The 18670-nt window shown below is 45.1% G+C and overlaps 1 protein-coding gene across 1 annotated transcript; it reads right to left on the reverse strand.

The window, feature by feature from the left end:
* Positions 1-15550: 15550 nt before the first annotated feature.
* LOC146055957 (general transcription factor II-I repeat domain-containing protein 2B-like) lies at positions 15551-17209 on the reverse strand. Its single transcript, XM_083168332.1, has one exon. The coding sequence runs from the start codon at positions 17207-17209 to the stop codon at positions 15551-15553; it is 1659 nt and encodes a 552-aa protein (XP_083024458.1).
* Between the last annotated feature and the right edge of the window lie 1461 nt (positions 17210-18670).

Below are 18670 nucleotides of genomic sequence, written 5' to 3' on the forward strand. Positions count from 1 at the left end.
GATAGGGGATAGGTGATAGGGGATAGGCGATAGGTGATAGAGGATAGGTGATAGGGGATAGGTGATAGAGGATATATTATAGGGGATAGGTGATAGCGGATAGGGGATAGGTGATAGATGATAGGGGATAGGTGATAGGTGATAGATGATAGGTGATAGGGGATAGGTGATAGGGGATAGATGATAGGGGATAGGTGATAGGGGATAGAGGATAGGTGATAGGGGATAGGTGATAGAGGATAGGTGATAGGGGATAGGTGATAGGGATAGGTGATAGGGGATAGGTGATAGGGGATAGAGGATAGGGGATAGGTGATAGAGGATAGGGGATAGAGGATAGGGGATAGAGGATAGGGGATAGGGATAGAGGATAGGGGATAGGAGATAGGAGATAGGGGATAGGTGATAGGGGATAGGTGATAGAGGATAGGTGATAGGGGATAGAGGATAGGTGATAGAGGATAGGGGATAGAGTATAGGTGATAGGGGATAGGGGATAGGTGATAGGTGATAAAGCATAGGTGATAGGTGATAGATGATAGGGGATAGGTGATAGAGGATAGGGGATAGGTGATAGGGGATAGGGGATAGGTGATAGGGGATAGGGGATAGAGGATAGGTGATAGATGATAGGGGATAGGTGATAGGTGATAGATGATAGGGGTTAGGTGATAGGGGATAGGGGATAGGTGATAGGGGATAGGTGATAGGGGATAGGTGATAGAGGATAGGTGATAGGGGATAGGTGATAGGTGATATGGGATAGGAGATAGAGGATAGGTGATAGGGGATAGGTGATAGAGGATAGGTGATAGAGGATAGGGGATAGAGGATAGGGGATAGAGGATAGGTGATAGAGGATAGGGGATAGGTGATAGATGATAGGGGATAGGTGATAGATGATAGGGGATAGGTGATAGAGGATAGAGGATAGGTGATAGGGGATAGATGATAGGTGATAGAGGATAGGTGATAGGGGATAGATGATAGGTGATAGGGGATAGGTGATAGAGGATAGGTGATAGGGGATAGGTGATAGAGGATAGGGGATAGGGGATAGAGGATAGGGGATAGGGGATAGGTAATAGATGATAGGGGGTAGGTGATAGAGGATAGGTGATAGGGGATAGGGAATAGGTGATAGATGATAGGGGATAGGTGATAGATGATAGAGGATAGATGATAGGGGATAGGTGATAGATGATAGAGGATAGATGATAGGGGATAGGTGATAGATGATAGGGGATAGGTGATAGAGGATAGGTTATAGAGGATAGGGGATAGGTGATAGAGGATAGGGGATAGGTGATAGAGGATAGGTGATAGATGATAGAGGATAGGGGATAGGTGATAGGGGATAGGTGATAGAGGATAGGTGATAGGGGATAGGTGATAGATGATAGGTGATAGGGGATAGATGATAGGGGATAGGTGATAGAGGATAGGTGATAGGTGATAGAGGATAGGGGATAGGTGATAAAGGATAGGGGATAAGTGATAGGGGATAGGTGATAGAGGATAGGTGATAGAGGATAGGTGATAGGGGATCTTGGATAGGGGATAGGTGATAGAGGATAGGTGATAGATGATAGGGGATAGGTGATAGGGGATAGGGGATAGGTGATAGGGGATAGGTGATAGATGATAGAGGATAGGGGATAGGTGATAGGGGAAAGGTGATAGAGGATAGGGGATAGGGGATAGGGGATAGGTGATAGGGGATAGGTGATAGGTGATAGAGGATAGGTGATAGGGGATAGAGGATAGGGGATAGGTGATAGAGGATAGGTGATAGGGGATAGAGGATAGGGGATAGAGGATAGGTGATAGAGGATAGGTGATAGATGATAGGGGATAGGTGATAGATGATAGGGGATAGGTGATAGGGGATAGGTGATAGGGGATAGGTGATAGAGGATAGGGGATAGGTGATAGATGATAGGGGATAGGTGATAGGAGATAGGGGATAGGTGATAGACGATAGGTGATAGATGATAGAGGATAGGGGATAGGTGATAGGGGATAGGAGATAGGTGATAGGGGATAGGTGATAGGGGATAGGTGATAGAGGATAGGTGATAGGGGATAGGTGATAGGGGATAGGTGATAGGGGATAGATGATAGGTGATAGGGGATAGGTGATAGGGGATAGGTGATAGAGGATAGGTGATAGGTGATAGGGGATAGGTGATAGGGGATAGGTGATAGGGGATAGGTGATAGGGGGATAGGGGATAGGTGATAGGGGATAGGTGATAGGGGATAGGTGATAGATGATAGAGGATAGGTGATAGGGGATAGGTGATAGGGGAAAGGTGATAGAGGATAGGTGATAGGGGATAGGTGATAGGGGATAGGTGATAGGTGATAGATGATAGAGGATAGGGGATAGGTGATAGGTGATAGGGGATAGGTGATAGGTGATAGGGGATAGGTGATAGGGGATAGGTGATATGGGATAGGTGATAGGGGATAGGTGATAGAGGATAGGTGATAGGTGATAGAGGATAGGTGATAGAGGATAGGGGATAGAGGATAGGGGATAGAGGATAGGTGATAGAGGATAGGGAATAGGTGATAGGTGATAGATGATAGGGGATAGGTGATAGATGATAGGTGATAGGGGATAGGTGATAGAGGATAGGTGATAGAGGATAGGGATAGATGATAGGTGATAGGGGATAGGTGATAGAGGATAGGTGATAGGGGATAGATGATAGGTGATAGGGGATAGGTGATAGAGGATAGGTGATAGGGGATAGGTGATAGAGGATAGGGGATAGAGGATAGGGGATAGAGGATAGGTGATAGATGATAGGGGGTAGGTGATAGAGGATAGGTGATAGGGGATAGGTGATAGGGGATAGGTGATAGATGATAGAGGATAGGGGATAGGTGATAGATGATAGAGGATAGATGATAGGGGATAGGTGATAGAAGATAGGGGATAGGTGATAGAGGATAGGTGATAGAGGATAGGTGATAGAGGATAGGGGATAGGTGATAGAGGATAGGGGATAGGTGATAGGGGATAGGTGATAGAGGATAGGTGATAGATGATAGAGGATAGGGGATAGGTGATAGGGGATAGGTGATAGAGGATAGGTGATAGGGGATAGGTGATAGATGATAGGTGATAGGGGATAGATGATAGGGGATAGGTGATAGAGGATAGGTGATAGAGGATAGGGGATAGGTGATAAAGGATAGGGGATAAGTGATAGGGGATAGGTGATAGAGGATAGGTGATAGAGGATAGGTGATAGGGGATAGGGGATAGAGGATAGGTGATAGATGATAGGGGATAGGTGATAGGGGATAGGTGATAGGGGATAGGTGATAGATGATAGAGGATAGGGGATAGGGGAAAGGTGATAGAGGATAGGGGTTAGGTGATAGGGGATAGGTGATAGGGGATAGGTGATAGGGGATAGGTGATAGAGGATAGGTGATAGGGGATAGGTGATAGGGGATAGGTGATAGGTGATATGGGATAGGTGATAGGGGATAGGAGATAGAGGATAGGTGATAGGGGATAGAGGATAGGGGATAGGTGATAGAGGATAGGTGATAGGGATAGGGGATAGAGGATAGGGGATAGAGGATAGGTGATAGAGGATAGGGGATAGGTGATAGATGATAGGGGATAGGTGATAGATGATAGGTGATAGGGGATAGGTGATAGAGGATAGAGGATAGGTGATAGGGGATAGATGATAGGGGATAGGTGATAGAGGATAGGTGATAGGGGATAGATGATAGGTGATAGGGGATAGGTGATAGAGGATAGGTGATAGGGGATAGGTGATAGAGGATAGGGGATAGGGGATAGAGGATAGGGGATAGGTGATAGATGATAGGGGGTAGGTGATAGAGGATAGGTGATAGGGGATAGGGGATAGGTGATAGATGATAGGGGATAGGTGATAGATGATAGAGGATAGATGATAGGGGATAGGTGATAGATGATAGAGGATAGATGATAGGGGATAGGTGATAGATGATAGGGGATAGGTGATAGAGGATAGGTGATAGAGGATAGGTTATAGAGGATAGGGGATAGGTGATAGAGGATAGGGGATAGGTGATAGAGGATAGGTGATAGATGATAGAGGATAGGGGATAGGTGATAGGGGATAGGTGATAGAGGATAGGTGATAGGGGATAGGTGATAGATGATAGGTGATAGGGGATAGATGATAGGGGATAGGTGATAGAGGATAGGTGATAGAGGATAGGGGATAGGTGATAAAGGATAGGGGATAAGTGATAGGGGATAGGTGATAGAGGATAGGTGATAGAGGATAGGTGATAGGGGATCTTGGATAGGGGATAGGTGATAGAGGATAGGTGATAGATGATAGGGGATAGGTGATAGGGGATAGGTGATAGGGGATAGGTGATAGGGGATAGGTGATAGATGATAGAGGATAGGGGATAGGTGATAGGGGAAAGGTGATAGAGGATAGGGGATAGGTGATAGGGGATAGGTGATAGGGGATAGGTGATAGGTGATAGAGGATAGGTGATAGGGGATAGAGGATAGGGGATAGGTGATAGAGGATAGGTGATAGGGGATAGAGGATAGGGGATAGAGGATAGGTGATAGAGGATAGTTGATAGATGATAGGGGATAGGTGATAGGGGATAGGTGATAGGGGATAGGTGATAGGGGATAGGTGATAGAGGATAGGGGATAGGTGATAGATGATAGGGGATAGGTGATAGGAGATAGGGGATAGGTGATAGAGGATAGGTGATAGATGATAGAGGATAGGGGATAGGTGATAGGGGATAGGAGATAGGGGATAGGTGATAGGGGATAGGTGATAGGGGATAGGTGATAGAGGATAGGTGATAGGTGATAGGGGATAGGTGATAGGGGATAGATGATAGGTGATAGGGGATAGGTGATAGGGGATAGGTGATAGAGGATAGGTGATAGGGGATAGGTGATAGGGGATAGGTGATAGGGGATAGGGGATAGGGGATAGGTGATAGGGGATAGGTGATAGATGATAGAGGATAGGTGATAGGGGATAGGTGATAGGGGAAAGGTGATAGAGGATAGGTGATAGGGGATAGGTGATAGGGGATAGGTGATAGGTGATAGAGGATAGGGGATAGGTGATAGGGGATAGGTGATAGATGATAGGTGATAGGGGATAGGTGATAGGGGAAAGGTGATAGAGGATAGGTGATAGGGGATAGGTGATAGGGGATAGGTGATATGGGATAGGTGATAGGGGATAGGTGATAGAGGATAGGTGATAGGTGATAGAGGATAGGTGATAGAGGATAGGGGATAGAGGATAGGGGATAGAGGATAGGTGATAGAGGATAGGGAATAGGTGATAGATGATAGGGGATAGGTGATAGATGATAGGTGATAGGGGATAGGTGATAGAGGATAGGTGATAGAGGATAGGGGATAGATGATAGGTGATAGGGGATAGGTGATAGAGGATAGGTGATAGGGGATAGATGATAGGTGATAGGGGATAGGTGATAGAGGATAGGTGATAGGGGATAGGTGATAGAGGATAGGGGATAGAGGATAGAGGATAGGTGATAGATGATAGGGGGTAGGTGATAGAGGATAGGGGATAGGGGATAGGTGATAGGGGATAGATGATAGAGGATAGGGGATAGGTGATAGATGATAGAGGATAGATGATAGGGGATAGGTGATAGAAGATAGGGGATAGGTGATAGAGGATAGGTGATAGAGGATAGGTGATAGAGGATAGGGGATAGGTGATAGAGGATAGGGGATAGGTGATAGGGGATAGGTGATAGAGGATAGGTGATAGATGATAGAGGATAGGGGATAGGTGATAGGGGATAGGTGATAGAGGATAGGTGATAGGGGATAGGTGATAGATGATAGGTGATAGGGGATAGATGATAGGGGATAGGTGATAGAGGATAGGTGATAGAGGATAGGGGATAGGTGATAAAGGATAGGGGATAAGTGATAGGGGATAGGTGATAGAGGATAGGTGATAGAGGATAGGTGATAGGGGATAGAGGATAGGTGATAGATGATAGGGGATAGGTGATAGGGGATAGGTGATAGGGGATAGGTGATAGATGATAGAGGATAGGTGATAGGGGATAGGGGAAAGGTGATAGAGGATAGGGGATAGGGGATAGGGGATAGGTGATAGGGGATAGGTGATAGATGATAGGTGATAGAGGATAGGTGATAGGGGATAGAGGATAGGTGATAGAGGATAGGTGATAGGGGATAGAGGATAGGGGATAGGGGATAGAGGATAGGTGATAGAGGATAGGTGATAGATGATAGGGGATAGGTGATAGATGATAGGGGATAGGTGATAGGGGATAGGTGATAGGGGATAGGTGATAGAGGATAGGTGATAGGGGATAGGTGATAGGGGATAGGTGATAGAGGATAGGTGATAGATGATAGGGGATAGGTGATAGAGGATAGGTGATAGATTATAGGGGATAGGTGATAGAGGATAGTGGATAGGGGATAGGTGATAGGGGATAGAGGATAGGGGATAGAGGATAGGTGATAGATGATAGGGGGTAGGTGATAGAGGATAGGTGATAGGGGATAGGTGATAGGGGATAGGTGATAGAGGATAGAGGATAGATGATAGGGGATAGGTGATAGATGATAGGGGATAGGTGATAGAGGATAGGTGATAGAGGATAGGGGATAGGTGATAGAGGATAGGGGATAGGTGATAGATGATAGGGGATAGGAGATAGGGGATAGGTGATAGAGGATAGGTGATAGATGATAGAGGATAGGGGATAGGTGATAGGGGATAGGTGATAGGGGATATGTGATAGAGGATAGGGGATAGGTGATAGGGGATAGATGATAGGGGATAGGTGATAGGGGATAGGTGATAGAGGATAGGGGATAGGTGATAGAGGATAGGGGATAAGTGATAGGGGATAGGTGATAGAGGATAGGTGATAGGGGATAGGTTATAGGGGATAAGTGATAGAGGATAGGTGATAGATGATAGGTGATAGAGGATAGGGGATAGGTGATAGGGGATAGAGGATAGGGGATAGGTGATAGATGATAGAGGATAGGTGATAGATGATAGGGGATAGGTGATAGATGATAGGGGATAGGGGATAGATGATATTGGATAGGTGATAGATGATAGGGGATAGGTGATAGGGGATAGAGGATAGGGGATAGAGGATAGGGGATAGGTGATAGATGATAGAGGATAGGTGATAGATGATAGGGGATAGGTGATAGATGATAGGGGATAGGTGATAGATGATAGAGGATAGATGATAGGGGATAGGTGATAGATGATAGGGGATAGGTGATAGAGGATAGGTGATAGGGGATAGGTGATAGGGGATAGATGATAGGGGATAGGTGATAGGGGATAGGTGATAGGGGATAGGTGATAGGGGATAGGGGATAGGTGATAGATGATAGGGGATAGATGATAGGGGATAGGTGATAGGGGAAAGGTGATAGAGGATAGGGGATAGGTGATAAAGGATAGGTGATTGGGGATAGGTGATAGGGGATAGGTGATAGGGGATAGGTGATAGAGGATAGGGGATAGAGGATATTTAATAGGGGATAGGTGATAGAGGATAGGGGATAGAGGATATTTAATAGGGGATAGGTGATAGAGGATAGGGGATAGAGGATAGGGGATAGGTGATAGAGGATAGGTGATAGAGGATAGGTGATAGAGGATAGGTGATAGAGGATAGGTGATAGAGGATAGGTGATAGAGGATAGGGGATAGGTGATAGAGGATAGGTGATAGAGCAGGGGTGGCCAACCCATCTGAGCTGAAGAGCCCCCAAAAAAATTCTGTTAAGTCAAAGAGCCGCAACAATAAAAAATGGGCGTGACCTAGCTCCCGGAAGACCACGCCCCATTTTTAAATAGGGCGTGGCTTGGCCTTAAAATAACATTTGAAGGAGCATGACTTTGGCCCTTATTCAGATATGATCGCAGTACAAATTTGTTCTCAAAATGTGCAACACCATGTGCACTGCAGGAGTGGCAAATGTAACATGTGCAAGGAGAGTTAGATTTGGTTGAGTTATTTTGTTTCTGTGCATGGAAAATATTGGCGGTTTTATTTTTACACTGCAAATAAGATTTCAGTTTCAGCACACCCCACCCAAATCTAACTCTCTCTGCACATTACATCTGCCCCACCTGCAGTGTACATGGTTTTTCCCATTTTGAAAACAAATTTGTGCTGCACTCAGATCTGAATAAGGGCCTTTGTGTAAACAAGCAGACAAGCACATGAAAAGACAACCGCATGGAAAGAGTACATAAAATGTGTATTTTTTTAAAAACATTTTTTATTAACTTTCAACTTTGGAACAATAATCGATTTTCCTCCTGGGTCTGTGAGACAGATTTGTGTTAAATCCTCTTTAGCAGGAGCTAAAAAGGTGGCACAATTAGCAGGAGAAATCTTTACATACATGAGCAACAGGTTCAGAAGATCAGCCATGTCAACGTTGGTAGATTGTAGAATAGTCCAGCAGTAGGGTGGTGGCCAGAACACCGCCAGTGAAATATCAACCACCAGATTTTTTTTTTTTTAATTGTGTAGATTTTTATTGCATAAAAAGTGTACATCAAGCACAAGCATACAGTTATAACAGAGGTACATTAATATCTGTTAGGAGCAATGATAATAAAGCATCTCATTCTCATTAAACATTTCTTGTGTATTTCTTGTATAGTCCATCCGAAAGATTGAATGCTTAAATAATATAGTTGTACACTTCGTGCTTTGCATATGAAATCCAAATTATTTATTTTTTCAACTTTATATCTAAATAGCTAAACTGCTTTAAGAGCTTACTTTCTCCTTTAAGGAGGAGAGACAGATAGAAGGAAAATAAAGTATTAGAGGAGAGAAGAGGAAGGAAGAGGAAAAAAAAAATATATATAAAAAGGGAAGAGAGGGAAAAAGTAAAATAGAAAGAGAACAATTGAAAATCCTAGGATAGTATCATGCATATGGCAGTTGTACATTGTCATGATTAAAAGATGTGCATAGTCGAGGGTGAATGGAGGTGCTGAGTCATCTTTATACTTGACACACTAATAGCCAGCTTTATTAGTTAATTCAGCCGTTATTAAGATTGTGTTGAACGTCAATAGCTGTGGCAAATCTAGAGGACGTCCATCTGCTCCACTTATTCAGGTATGAGGCGGGAGAGCCCCTAACTCTGTAGGTGAATCTCTCATGCCCGGAGACCTCATTCACCAAGGCTCTCCAATTATAGATATTTGGACACGTAACATCGAACCACTTCCTGGCGATAAGGACCTTAGCCAGAGTTGTTAGACAGAGTACATATTTATATATTGCGGGCGATAAATTTTCTTCAAGGTCAAGGGCAAACATGCAGTATTTGGGATCAAAGGCTGGGATTGAGGGTTCAGTGATACCTATATCTGTCCAAACCGCTTCCCAGAATGCATAGATCTGTGGGCAGGACCAGAGCATGTGCCAGAAGTCAGCCGCAGGTGAGGTACATCTAGGGCACATGTCATCTGATCTAAGTCCAAACTGTCACACTCTATTTGTCCGATAAGGTAGCTGTATATAGCAGACACCTGGCCCTTTGTAGACAAGTTGTTAAGAAGGGTTTTAATTGGGGAGGTGGGGGGAGGGAGATTACTAAACTGGGCCTGAGCGGCATGTCTCAGCTGTAGGTATCGGAAGAAAAGCCTGTTTGACAGCTGGAATTCTTCAGACAGCTGTTGGAATGTTTTAATAGTTCCCTCCAGAAACAGCTGGGAAACAGATTTTAGACCCACCCCCATCCAAAAACCCTCAGACGAGAGTCTCCTAAATTCAGGGTAAGTTCTGTTATACCACAGAGGGGTCTCCACCTCCACACCACCCCAGCCGCACATCTTATGTGCTTGTCGCCACACCATTAGCGCCTGTCGAAAAAGAGGAGAAGTAGTAGGAGTGAAAGGACAGGAGAGAAGGAATTGAATTGGAGAAAGGCGGGACCCCACACACTCGGCATAGGCGCACTCAAAGGTAGACCCACATCGTCCCAGGATCCAGTCTGAGAGGTGCGCTAGTTGGGCTGCTATATAATATGCTTGGATATTTGGAAGACCCAGGCCTCCATCCACTCTTGATTTAGTTAGTGTTCTGAATGCAATTCTAGGTGGTCTATTCCCCCAAATAAAAGATGAGATTAGGCTATTTATACTCATAAAGGTATGCTTGGGTATATAAACCGGGGAATGTTGCAGCAAATATAGATACTTGGGGAGTATTGTCATTTTGGTGAGATTGACTCGTCCCATAACTATGAGGGGGAGTTTCCTCCATTGGTGAATACGCCCCTTAACTTCAGTAGTGACCGGGTCGATATTAAGCGATCTGAAGTCAGTCACCCTAGGGGTGACCCAGACCCCCAGATATTTGAATTTTAGGACCCACTGGAGGGGGGAGGAGGAAATCAGTTCATTTGGAATTATGCCTGAAATAGGAAGGATGCTAGATTTCCCCCAGTTTATCAGGAGGCCCGAGAACGCCCCAAATGTCTCTACAATTTCCAACATAGCCTGGAGGGAGGTTTCAGCGTCATTAAGAAAAAGGAGAGTATCGTCTGCATATAAGGCGACCACATCAGTCTGTCCCCCCAGGGGGATACCTTTAATCAGTGGGGATGTACGGAGCAAGATAGCCAATGGTTCTATAGCTAAGAGGGTGGGGGATAGAGGGCATCCCTGTCTAGTCCCTCTGTGAAGTGTAAATGCCGATGTCACGAACCCATTGACCAACATACGGGCCTTCGGGGAGGAATAGAGGAGACGGACCCAATTAATAAAAACAGGACCAAAAGCGAAACGCTGCAGGACCTCCCATAGGTAACCCCATTCAACGGAGTCGAAGGCTTTGGCCGCATCAAGTGACACTACCACCGCCCCCTCCCCGCAGTTTGTACCCCCCTGCAAATGACAAAAGAGCCGCCTAAGATTTCGGGTTGTGGACCGCCCTGGCATAAAGCCCGATTGGTCTTCGTGTATCACCGTGGTGATCACTGCGTTGAGTCTAATTGCTAGAATTTTTGCTAGTATCTTCACGTCTGTTTGGAGGAGTGAGATAGGGCGATAGGAATCTGGGAGGGTAGGGTCTTTTCCAGGTTTTAGGATCACCACTATTATTGCCTCTGACATAGATGGGGGGAGACCGCCACACCGTGTAAGATCGTTATATAACTGGAGGAGATAAGGGATGAAGTATTCCTTGTGTTTTTTGTACACCTCTATCGGGATGCCATCGCTACCGGGGGATTTTTTGTTTGGGAAAGAGGCAATAGCTGCCTCAACCTCCGAGGCTGTAATATCCGCTTCTGAGAGGTCAATAGAGTTCTGGGAGAGGGTGGGGATTGGGATCTGTGAGAGGTATTGGGTTAGTTGGATCGGGGTGTATGTCGCCCGAGACAAGTACAGCGAGGAATAGAATGACAAGAAGGTCTGAGCGATGTCAGGGGTGGTGAAGTATTCCATACCCCGAGGGTCGCAGATTTTTTGAACAGAGTTCATTGTCCTGTCATCTCGGGCTAGATATGCCAAGTAGGTGCCACTTACATCCGACTGGGAGTATCTAGCATGCGAGGAGAAGAGGAGGCTACGCTTGGACTTATCTAGTAGATAGTCAGTCCAAGCCTTACGTGCCCCATCCCACCTTTCCCTATCCCCAAGTAATCCTGACTCTAAATATGTGGCCTCACTCTGGGAGCATATTTTCTCCAGCTTCACTTCCTCCGCCCTACTAGCTTTTTTAATGGCTGCTATATTTTTTATAAGGGATCCCCGCATAACGGCTTTAAACGTGTCGTGTCGTATACCAGAGTCTGTACAGGAGACATTATTCTCCTGGAAATCTCTCCACTCCCCAACCAATCTCTCATCATCCACCATGAGGGTAAGCCAGAAGGGATTCAGTCTCCAAGTAGCAGCACCCTTTGGTGGCATAAGATCAAGAGTAATCACTATAGGAGAGTGGTCTGATATCCCTCTTTGTAGGTATTTAGTTGCCATCGTTTTATGTATAAGGTCTGGAGAGACAAGTGCCAGGTCTATTCTGGAGAATGCCTGATGTCCCGCTGAGTAGCAGGAGAATTGTGTTTGCTTTGGGTGTCTATATCTCCAAGCATCGACCAGATTGAGTTTTGCAAACGGGGTAGGGGAAGGGGCAGAGGGGAGTGCAGGGCGCTCCGAGCCTGATAGTTTGTCCAAGTGTTTATCTAAAATATTATTGAAGTCCCCTATACAGACAATTGGAGCTGATGGGAAAGAGGCCAAAAACGTTACCGCCTTCCTGAGCACCTCATTACTATAGGGGGGGGGGATATATACAGCAAGTATGTTCATAAGGGTATGGTTTATGTGTGCCCTAAGGAAAATATATCTACCATATTGGTCTATTTGGTGGTGAGTGAGGTGAAAATTAATGGTTTTCTTGACCAAAATAGATACGCCTCTAGCATTGGGCGAAAAAGTGGAGTGGAACATGTGGCCCACCCAGGGTTTTTTAAGGGACATGGATCTAGTTCCTACCAAGTGGGTTTCCGATAGGCACACTATGTCTGCCCCGTGTTTTTTAATCTCTGAGAGGACCAGGGAACGCTTGATGCGGTCATTAAGTCCACGGACGTTCCAGCCGAGTATGCGGAGCCCCGCTAAAGGTTGAGACTGAGACATTTGTAGTGTAGAGCAGATGTAATAAAAGGATGAAGAAAGACATAGATGTTAGCTAGAAAAGAAGATGAGTTTTTTCGGGCCATAAGGATATGGAAGAGGGAATACACCCATAGTCTAAGTCCCTTTGCTTTAAATGTCGTTAATGCTAGTGTATCTTTTGTGAGAATCGTCAACACCCGACGTCTATACCTGCACATATATTCATTTTTGCAAGCACATCTTAGTAGAATTGTATAGATTGCCATTTTACATTTTAAAATAAATAATGGGGAAAAGAAAAAGGGAAGGAGAAAGAGTACAGGGAGAAAAAACAACCCCAACATCCCAGCCCACCCGGTATACCTATCGAACATTAGATATACTTTGGATCCCTAGTAACCTAAACAGATAACCTAACTAACAGATAACTATAAAAAGAGAGAAGACGAGAGAAGAAAAAAAACCCTCGGGGTATAGAGACCAGCGGTTACCTATCTGTTAACTATTTCCTAGCATTAAGCTCCATTTGGGAACACATTTCCTGTATGAGGATTAGATTTAGAAAAAAAAAAAAAGATTAGATAGCCTGAGTTGCTTGCATAAAACACAATTAAGCATTGATATGACAGAAGTCCACCTCTTAGAGAAAACAGAACATTTATGCTCACATGTGGAAGGTCAGTCAGAGCGTTATGGCCTACGATCAAGCCAGTGTTCAGCCTCTTGTGGAGTGTTAAAGAAGTGAGAGTCTCCATCCAATACTACCCGCAGACGCGCCGGGAAGAGCATGGAGTATTGGATCTGGCGGTCTCGGAGTTTTCTCTTGACCTGGAGAAACTGGGCTCTTGTCTTCTGGATGTCCGCGGCGAAATCTGGATACGCTGCCACAACTTGGTTGTCAAACTTTAGGGGACCCTGTACACGGGCAAGACGGAGGACGGCATCTCTGTCCCTGTAGTGCAAGAAGCGGGCGATGAATGTACATGGGGGTGCACCCGGAGGTGGGGCCCTAGCAGGAAGACGATGGGCCCTTTCAACCGCGAAGTGTTGACTAAAGTCTCCATCTGGAAACAGGTCCCGGAGCCACCTCTCGAGGAACTTCTCAGGGGCAGAACCCTCCGCTCTCTCGGGGAGGCCCACAAAGCGTACATTGTTGCGACGCAGCCGCCCCTCCATATCCGAGAGCTTAGACTTGACAGCTGACATCTGTGTGGTTAAGTCAGCGACCGCAGTCTTAAGGGGGTTGGTTGTATCTTCCAGGTCAGATATGTGATGTTCCGCTTCTCCCACTCTCTCTCTTATTTTTTGCATATCATGACGAATGAGGGAAATGTCTGACTGCACCTGGCCAATCTTATCGGTGACTCTCTGTTCAGATGCCGATATGGCCAGTATCTGTTGCGTGGATTGGGCAGGATTCTCAGGAGGCGGTGGTTCATCTTCTGCCTGTGAAGGTGGAGGGGGGTTAGGGGTCTGGGGGGGCTGAGGTGAGGATGAGGCTTGGGAAGGGCGGGCATATTTTTCCAGTTTAGCCGTAGCTGTTGCAGCAGTAGATTTCCCCATTGCTGCTGGGATGTCTGGAGCGTGGAATGTAATTTCTTAGAAGACCAGCAGGGGGAGCAAGCTGTGTAGACAATTGGGAGTACCCCGTGCCTCCAAAATGGCTCCTCTTGAAAAAAGAGAAATAATGGGGAGGGTGAAAAAAAAAGCCAGGAGTATCAGGCCCAGTCTCAGGTGTATAGGGCTTAGGACCTGGAGTGTATACAGGGCTCCCAGACAGATAAAAGTGTCCAAGGCAGAGGTTTAGGAGAGGTGTTGGTTCTGGAGGTTAGGGTAGGGCATTGGGTATGTTTCAGCCAGAGGAAGGGATCTGGGGTGAGGGATAGGGGGAGGATGCCGCCTCTGTGTCCTACCCCGCTTCCTCCCGTATCGTCTCTAAGCTGTCCAGTGGCACTGGCAGGCTCACCTGTCTCTCCGCCGATTCTCCTTAGGGAGCCGCCACCTCCCGCGGGGTGTTGAAATGGAGGGCGGCTAGCTCCCACGTCCAGCCGGCCGCTCCAGGCTGTGTACGCCGAGCGGGGGGACGGAGCTGCGGACGCACGTCACACCCGCTCTCCGGGTTCTGTGCAGAGCAGTCAGGCGGGGAGATGGGGCGAGTCTCACCCTGCCGCTGTTGTTTGTGGACGTCGGGAGGGGAAGAGGGTCCCGTCGCAGGCACTGAGTGTGTCAGGATGCAAGATGGCGGGTCGTGCCTCGCGGTGAGTGTCCGAGGCTGCACTGAGATCAGGTGCAGGAGTTCTTTTGGAGCCTTCAAGCTGGCACAAACGAAGTCTCTATGCAGCGGTGGGGCTCTGTGCTTGGTTTGGGGCAACCCAGGCGTGTATAGGGTGCAGGAATAAGGATTTTTAAGAGGATTATTAGGGAGCTCACGGAGTCAGCGTCTACTCACATGCCCGGCCAAGCCACGCCCCCTATCAACCACCAGATTTATATAAAGAGCAAAAAAGTCCCAATAACATTTCAAACAAAGACCAGGCAGTAATCAGGGCTACGAGCACCAAACATAGAAAGGCATAGATGCCTATTGTGCATAAGGATCAGAGTAGCTAAAATAAATGATAGCACACACACAGGATGCCAGTACTAAAAGACAACGAGGGTACACCAGGCAGTTACCAAGTGAACAACTTGTAAAGTGCAGGGGAGCTTTAGGAGCACCGGTGAGTAGGTGTGGGGTGCCTATGGTCTCCCAGGCAGGATAATTTTTCAAATTTTCGGTGAAGTTCACTTACCCTGCGTCCACAGAAGCTCGGTCATGCCACGTCCCCTGCTGTCCTTTTTCTTAGTGAGACTTCTGACAGTCCTTGTTATCAATCATTTTTTTAAATTCTGGGTCATATGCGGTTGTCGCTACTCGCAGTAATTCTCTTACATGTGTATCTGTTAGAACAGATCTATGCTTTGATTTAACTTGTTTTAGTGTAGAAAAAAAAGACTCACAAAGGTAAGTAGAACCAAACATTGATAAAAGTCTGAGTGCTGCACATTTGACATTGGGGTATTTCTCCATTGGTACAGTTCTCCAGAACTCAATTGTTCCATCTTTCAGGACAGATTTAAGTCGGTCATCCTCATAAAATTCAAGCATCTCAATCTGTGTACTTGCTTCATCTGTGACTAAAGGGGCTTTCAAAGTGTTGGCATCCGTATTGAAAGGGTCAACTAGGAATCTAATCTGAGGTTTTTTCAGCTGTAGATCATGGAATCTTTCCAGAAAGCTGTCTTTAAGTTCTTCAGTCAATATTGCATACCGTGCTGTGCTACTTTTTAAGATATCAGGTACTTGTTCACTTTCCTTTAACAGTAAAGGAAAATGTGTTAGATCTCCCTTTTGAAGTTGAGTATTGAACAAATTGAGTGTGCTGATAAAAGAAAATATACTTTGCACCATGTCAGGCAGTATCTTGAATTTCCCTTGAAGATCCAGGTTGAGTCTGTCGAGATGCCGCAGCATGTCCACAAGAAATGCCAGGTCTAAAACCCATTGTGGATCTGACAGCTCAGGGTATTCCTTTCCTTTTGCTTCCATAAAAATCTTCACAGGGTTCAAAAGTTCCAAAAAACGAGATAAGACTTTACCTTTTGAAAGCCACCTTACGGTACAGTAAAGTGGCAGGTCGCCTGGAAGACCTTGGTCAAGCTCAGCAATGAGATTCCTAAATTGTCTGTGATTGAGAGCATGTGTGCGAATAAAATTGACTATTTTTAGGACAGGATCCATTACGTGATCCAAATGTAACTTTTTAGATACCAGTTGCTCCCGATGGATGATGCAGTGAAACGTCCAGAAGTCAGGGAACTGTTTGTCAGCCCGGCACAGTCCCACAAGGCCATTCACAGATCCAACCATGGATGGTGCCCCATCAGTTGCCATTGCTGTAAGCTTTGATATAGGCAACTTTGATTTTGCCATAACATCCATCAGTGTTTCTTTCACATCAATGCCCCGGGTTCGGTCTTTTAAAGGCATTATATCAAGGAGTTCTTCCTTGATTACACAATCCTTTGAAACAGTCCGTACAAATATTGCCAATTGAGATTTGTCCTGGACATCACAAGACTCGTCTAGTGCAATGCTGAGGTATTCACATTTTTGAAGATCAGAAGTTAATTGAGATTCAACAGAAACATTTATGTCTGATATTCTATGCTCAACTGTATGTCGTGAGAGTTGTAGGTCTGAAACCATTTTTTTCAGAGCTATATTTTCTGGGCACAGGATGGACACTACATCTGTGAGACATTTTTTAACAAATTCACCTTCATTATAAGGTTTTTTTGCACGGGCAATATTCCAAGCAACTTTATAAGAGGCATGTGTAACTGTCTCAGAATGTTTGGAAAATTTCTGGAACACTTGTGTTTGTTTTGCAATTTGACCCTTCAAAGTTTTTACCTTGTGAGATCGTAGTTCAGTACCTATAGGGAATTCCTCGTCCATTTTAGCATGATGTGTGCTAAAATGACGTTGAAGATTTGAACACTTGAAGTGTGTTAGTGCAGTCTGGCATATCAGACAGAGGGGTTTGCCTTTGTGATCTATGAAAAAATACAAGTTTTCCCATTCCGTTAAGAATGTTCTGTGTTCATCCTCGTATTTACGTTTATTTTGGGTTTTCTTTTCCATGTTTAAAGATGCTTGGAATATTCTGCAATTTCATAGAAAATAAAATACATTCATACGCTATCAAAAATGTTTAAATTAGGTCTGCAGACTATTATCAATCTATCATGTATATGGCACAAGTTCACTATTGCACACAAAAAACAATCCACATAAAAGCACAGCAGCCTACCAAAGAATCTTAGCATGTATAAAGCTGTACATCAGGTTTGAGAGGCAGGTAACCTGGTGGGGTATAAGGGCCAAATGCCAGTAAGGGCACTGTGCCGCAATGGCAGGCCCTTACAGTAACCTGGGTAAATGTCCTTTATGCCTTGGGCTACACAGCGACAACAAGCAACGGTGGCTACACCATTGACATCACTAGCTTTTCTTAATTTGTTTATAGTCAACATTGCTAAGCTATACTGTCACATAGTTCATTTTCACAGAGCAAAATGCATACTATGATAACAATTTCAAAATGCAATTAATAAAAAATAGGCTGTAGGTCAGAAATGGTGACCGTATACATTACAAAGAGAGAGAGAGAGTTTTTACATGTCGACGATTTTTCTGCAAACATGAAATCTGTTTTACATTCTGTTTAAAATTAGTGCCCCTTATCCTTATTACTTAAATACCAAGAAACGAAACAGCTCCTAGACACCCACCTACTGGAACAGGCCAAAAAAGACGTACTCTACACAAAACAAAAATTCTTTAGGTGGGGTAATAAAACAGGCAAACTGCTGGCCAACATGTCCAGACCTAAACATAAACGCACATATGTCACGGCAATACGCAACCCACAGTCCGGACAACTATCTACCAACACCCCTGACATACTCGCAGAATTTGAAAGATACTTCATAACATTGTATAGAGACCACACAACAGACACAGCAAACCAAGCAGATTTATTTCACCAATTACACCTCCCAAAGCTAACCCCATCACAAAGCGACATACTAACAGAACCTATACACCTAGAGGAGGTTTTAAAGGCAATCACTTCTTCTCATCTGGGAAAATCCCCTGGCCCAGACGGCCTATCAAATGAATACTTTAAACTCCTTCAACACCAACTAGCCCCGGCACTCACGGACCTGTTTAACAACCTCCTCACACACCATACCCCTTTCCCACATCTAACAAACACGACCACCATATTGTTACCCAAACCACAAAAAGATCCTCAATTAGTAGAGTCCTACAGGCCCATTAGTCTAATAAACACAGACATAAAATTACTAGCCAAAATCATAGCGGATAGGATGCAAACGGTACTCCCTGATC

This window comes from Crinia signifera, unplaced genomic scaffold (assembly GCF_055691185.1).
Source record: "Crinia signifera unplaced genomic scaffold, ASM5569118v1 HAP2_SCAFFOLD_668, whole genome shotgun sequence".
Taxonomy (NCBI): domain Eukaryota; kingdom Metazoa; phylum Chordata; class Amphibia; order Anura; family Myobatrachidae; genus Crinia; species Crinia signifera.

What these genes read in the sequence shown, in the direction of transcription:
- LOC146055957 (XM_083168332.1), bottom strand. Translation starts at nt 17,209, where the DNA reads ATGGACGAGGAATTCCCTATAGGTACTGAACTACGATCTCACAAGGTA.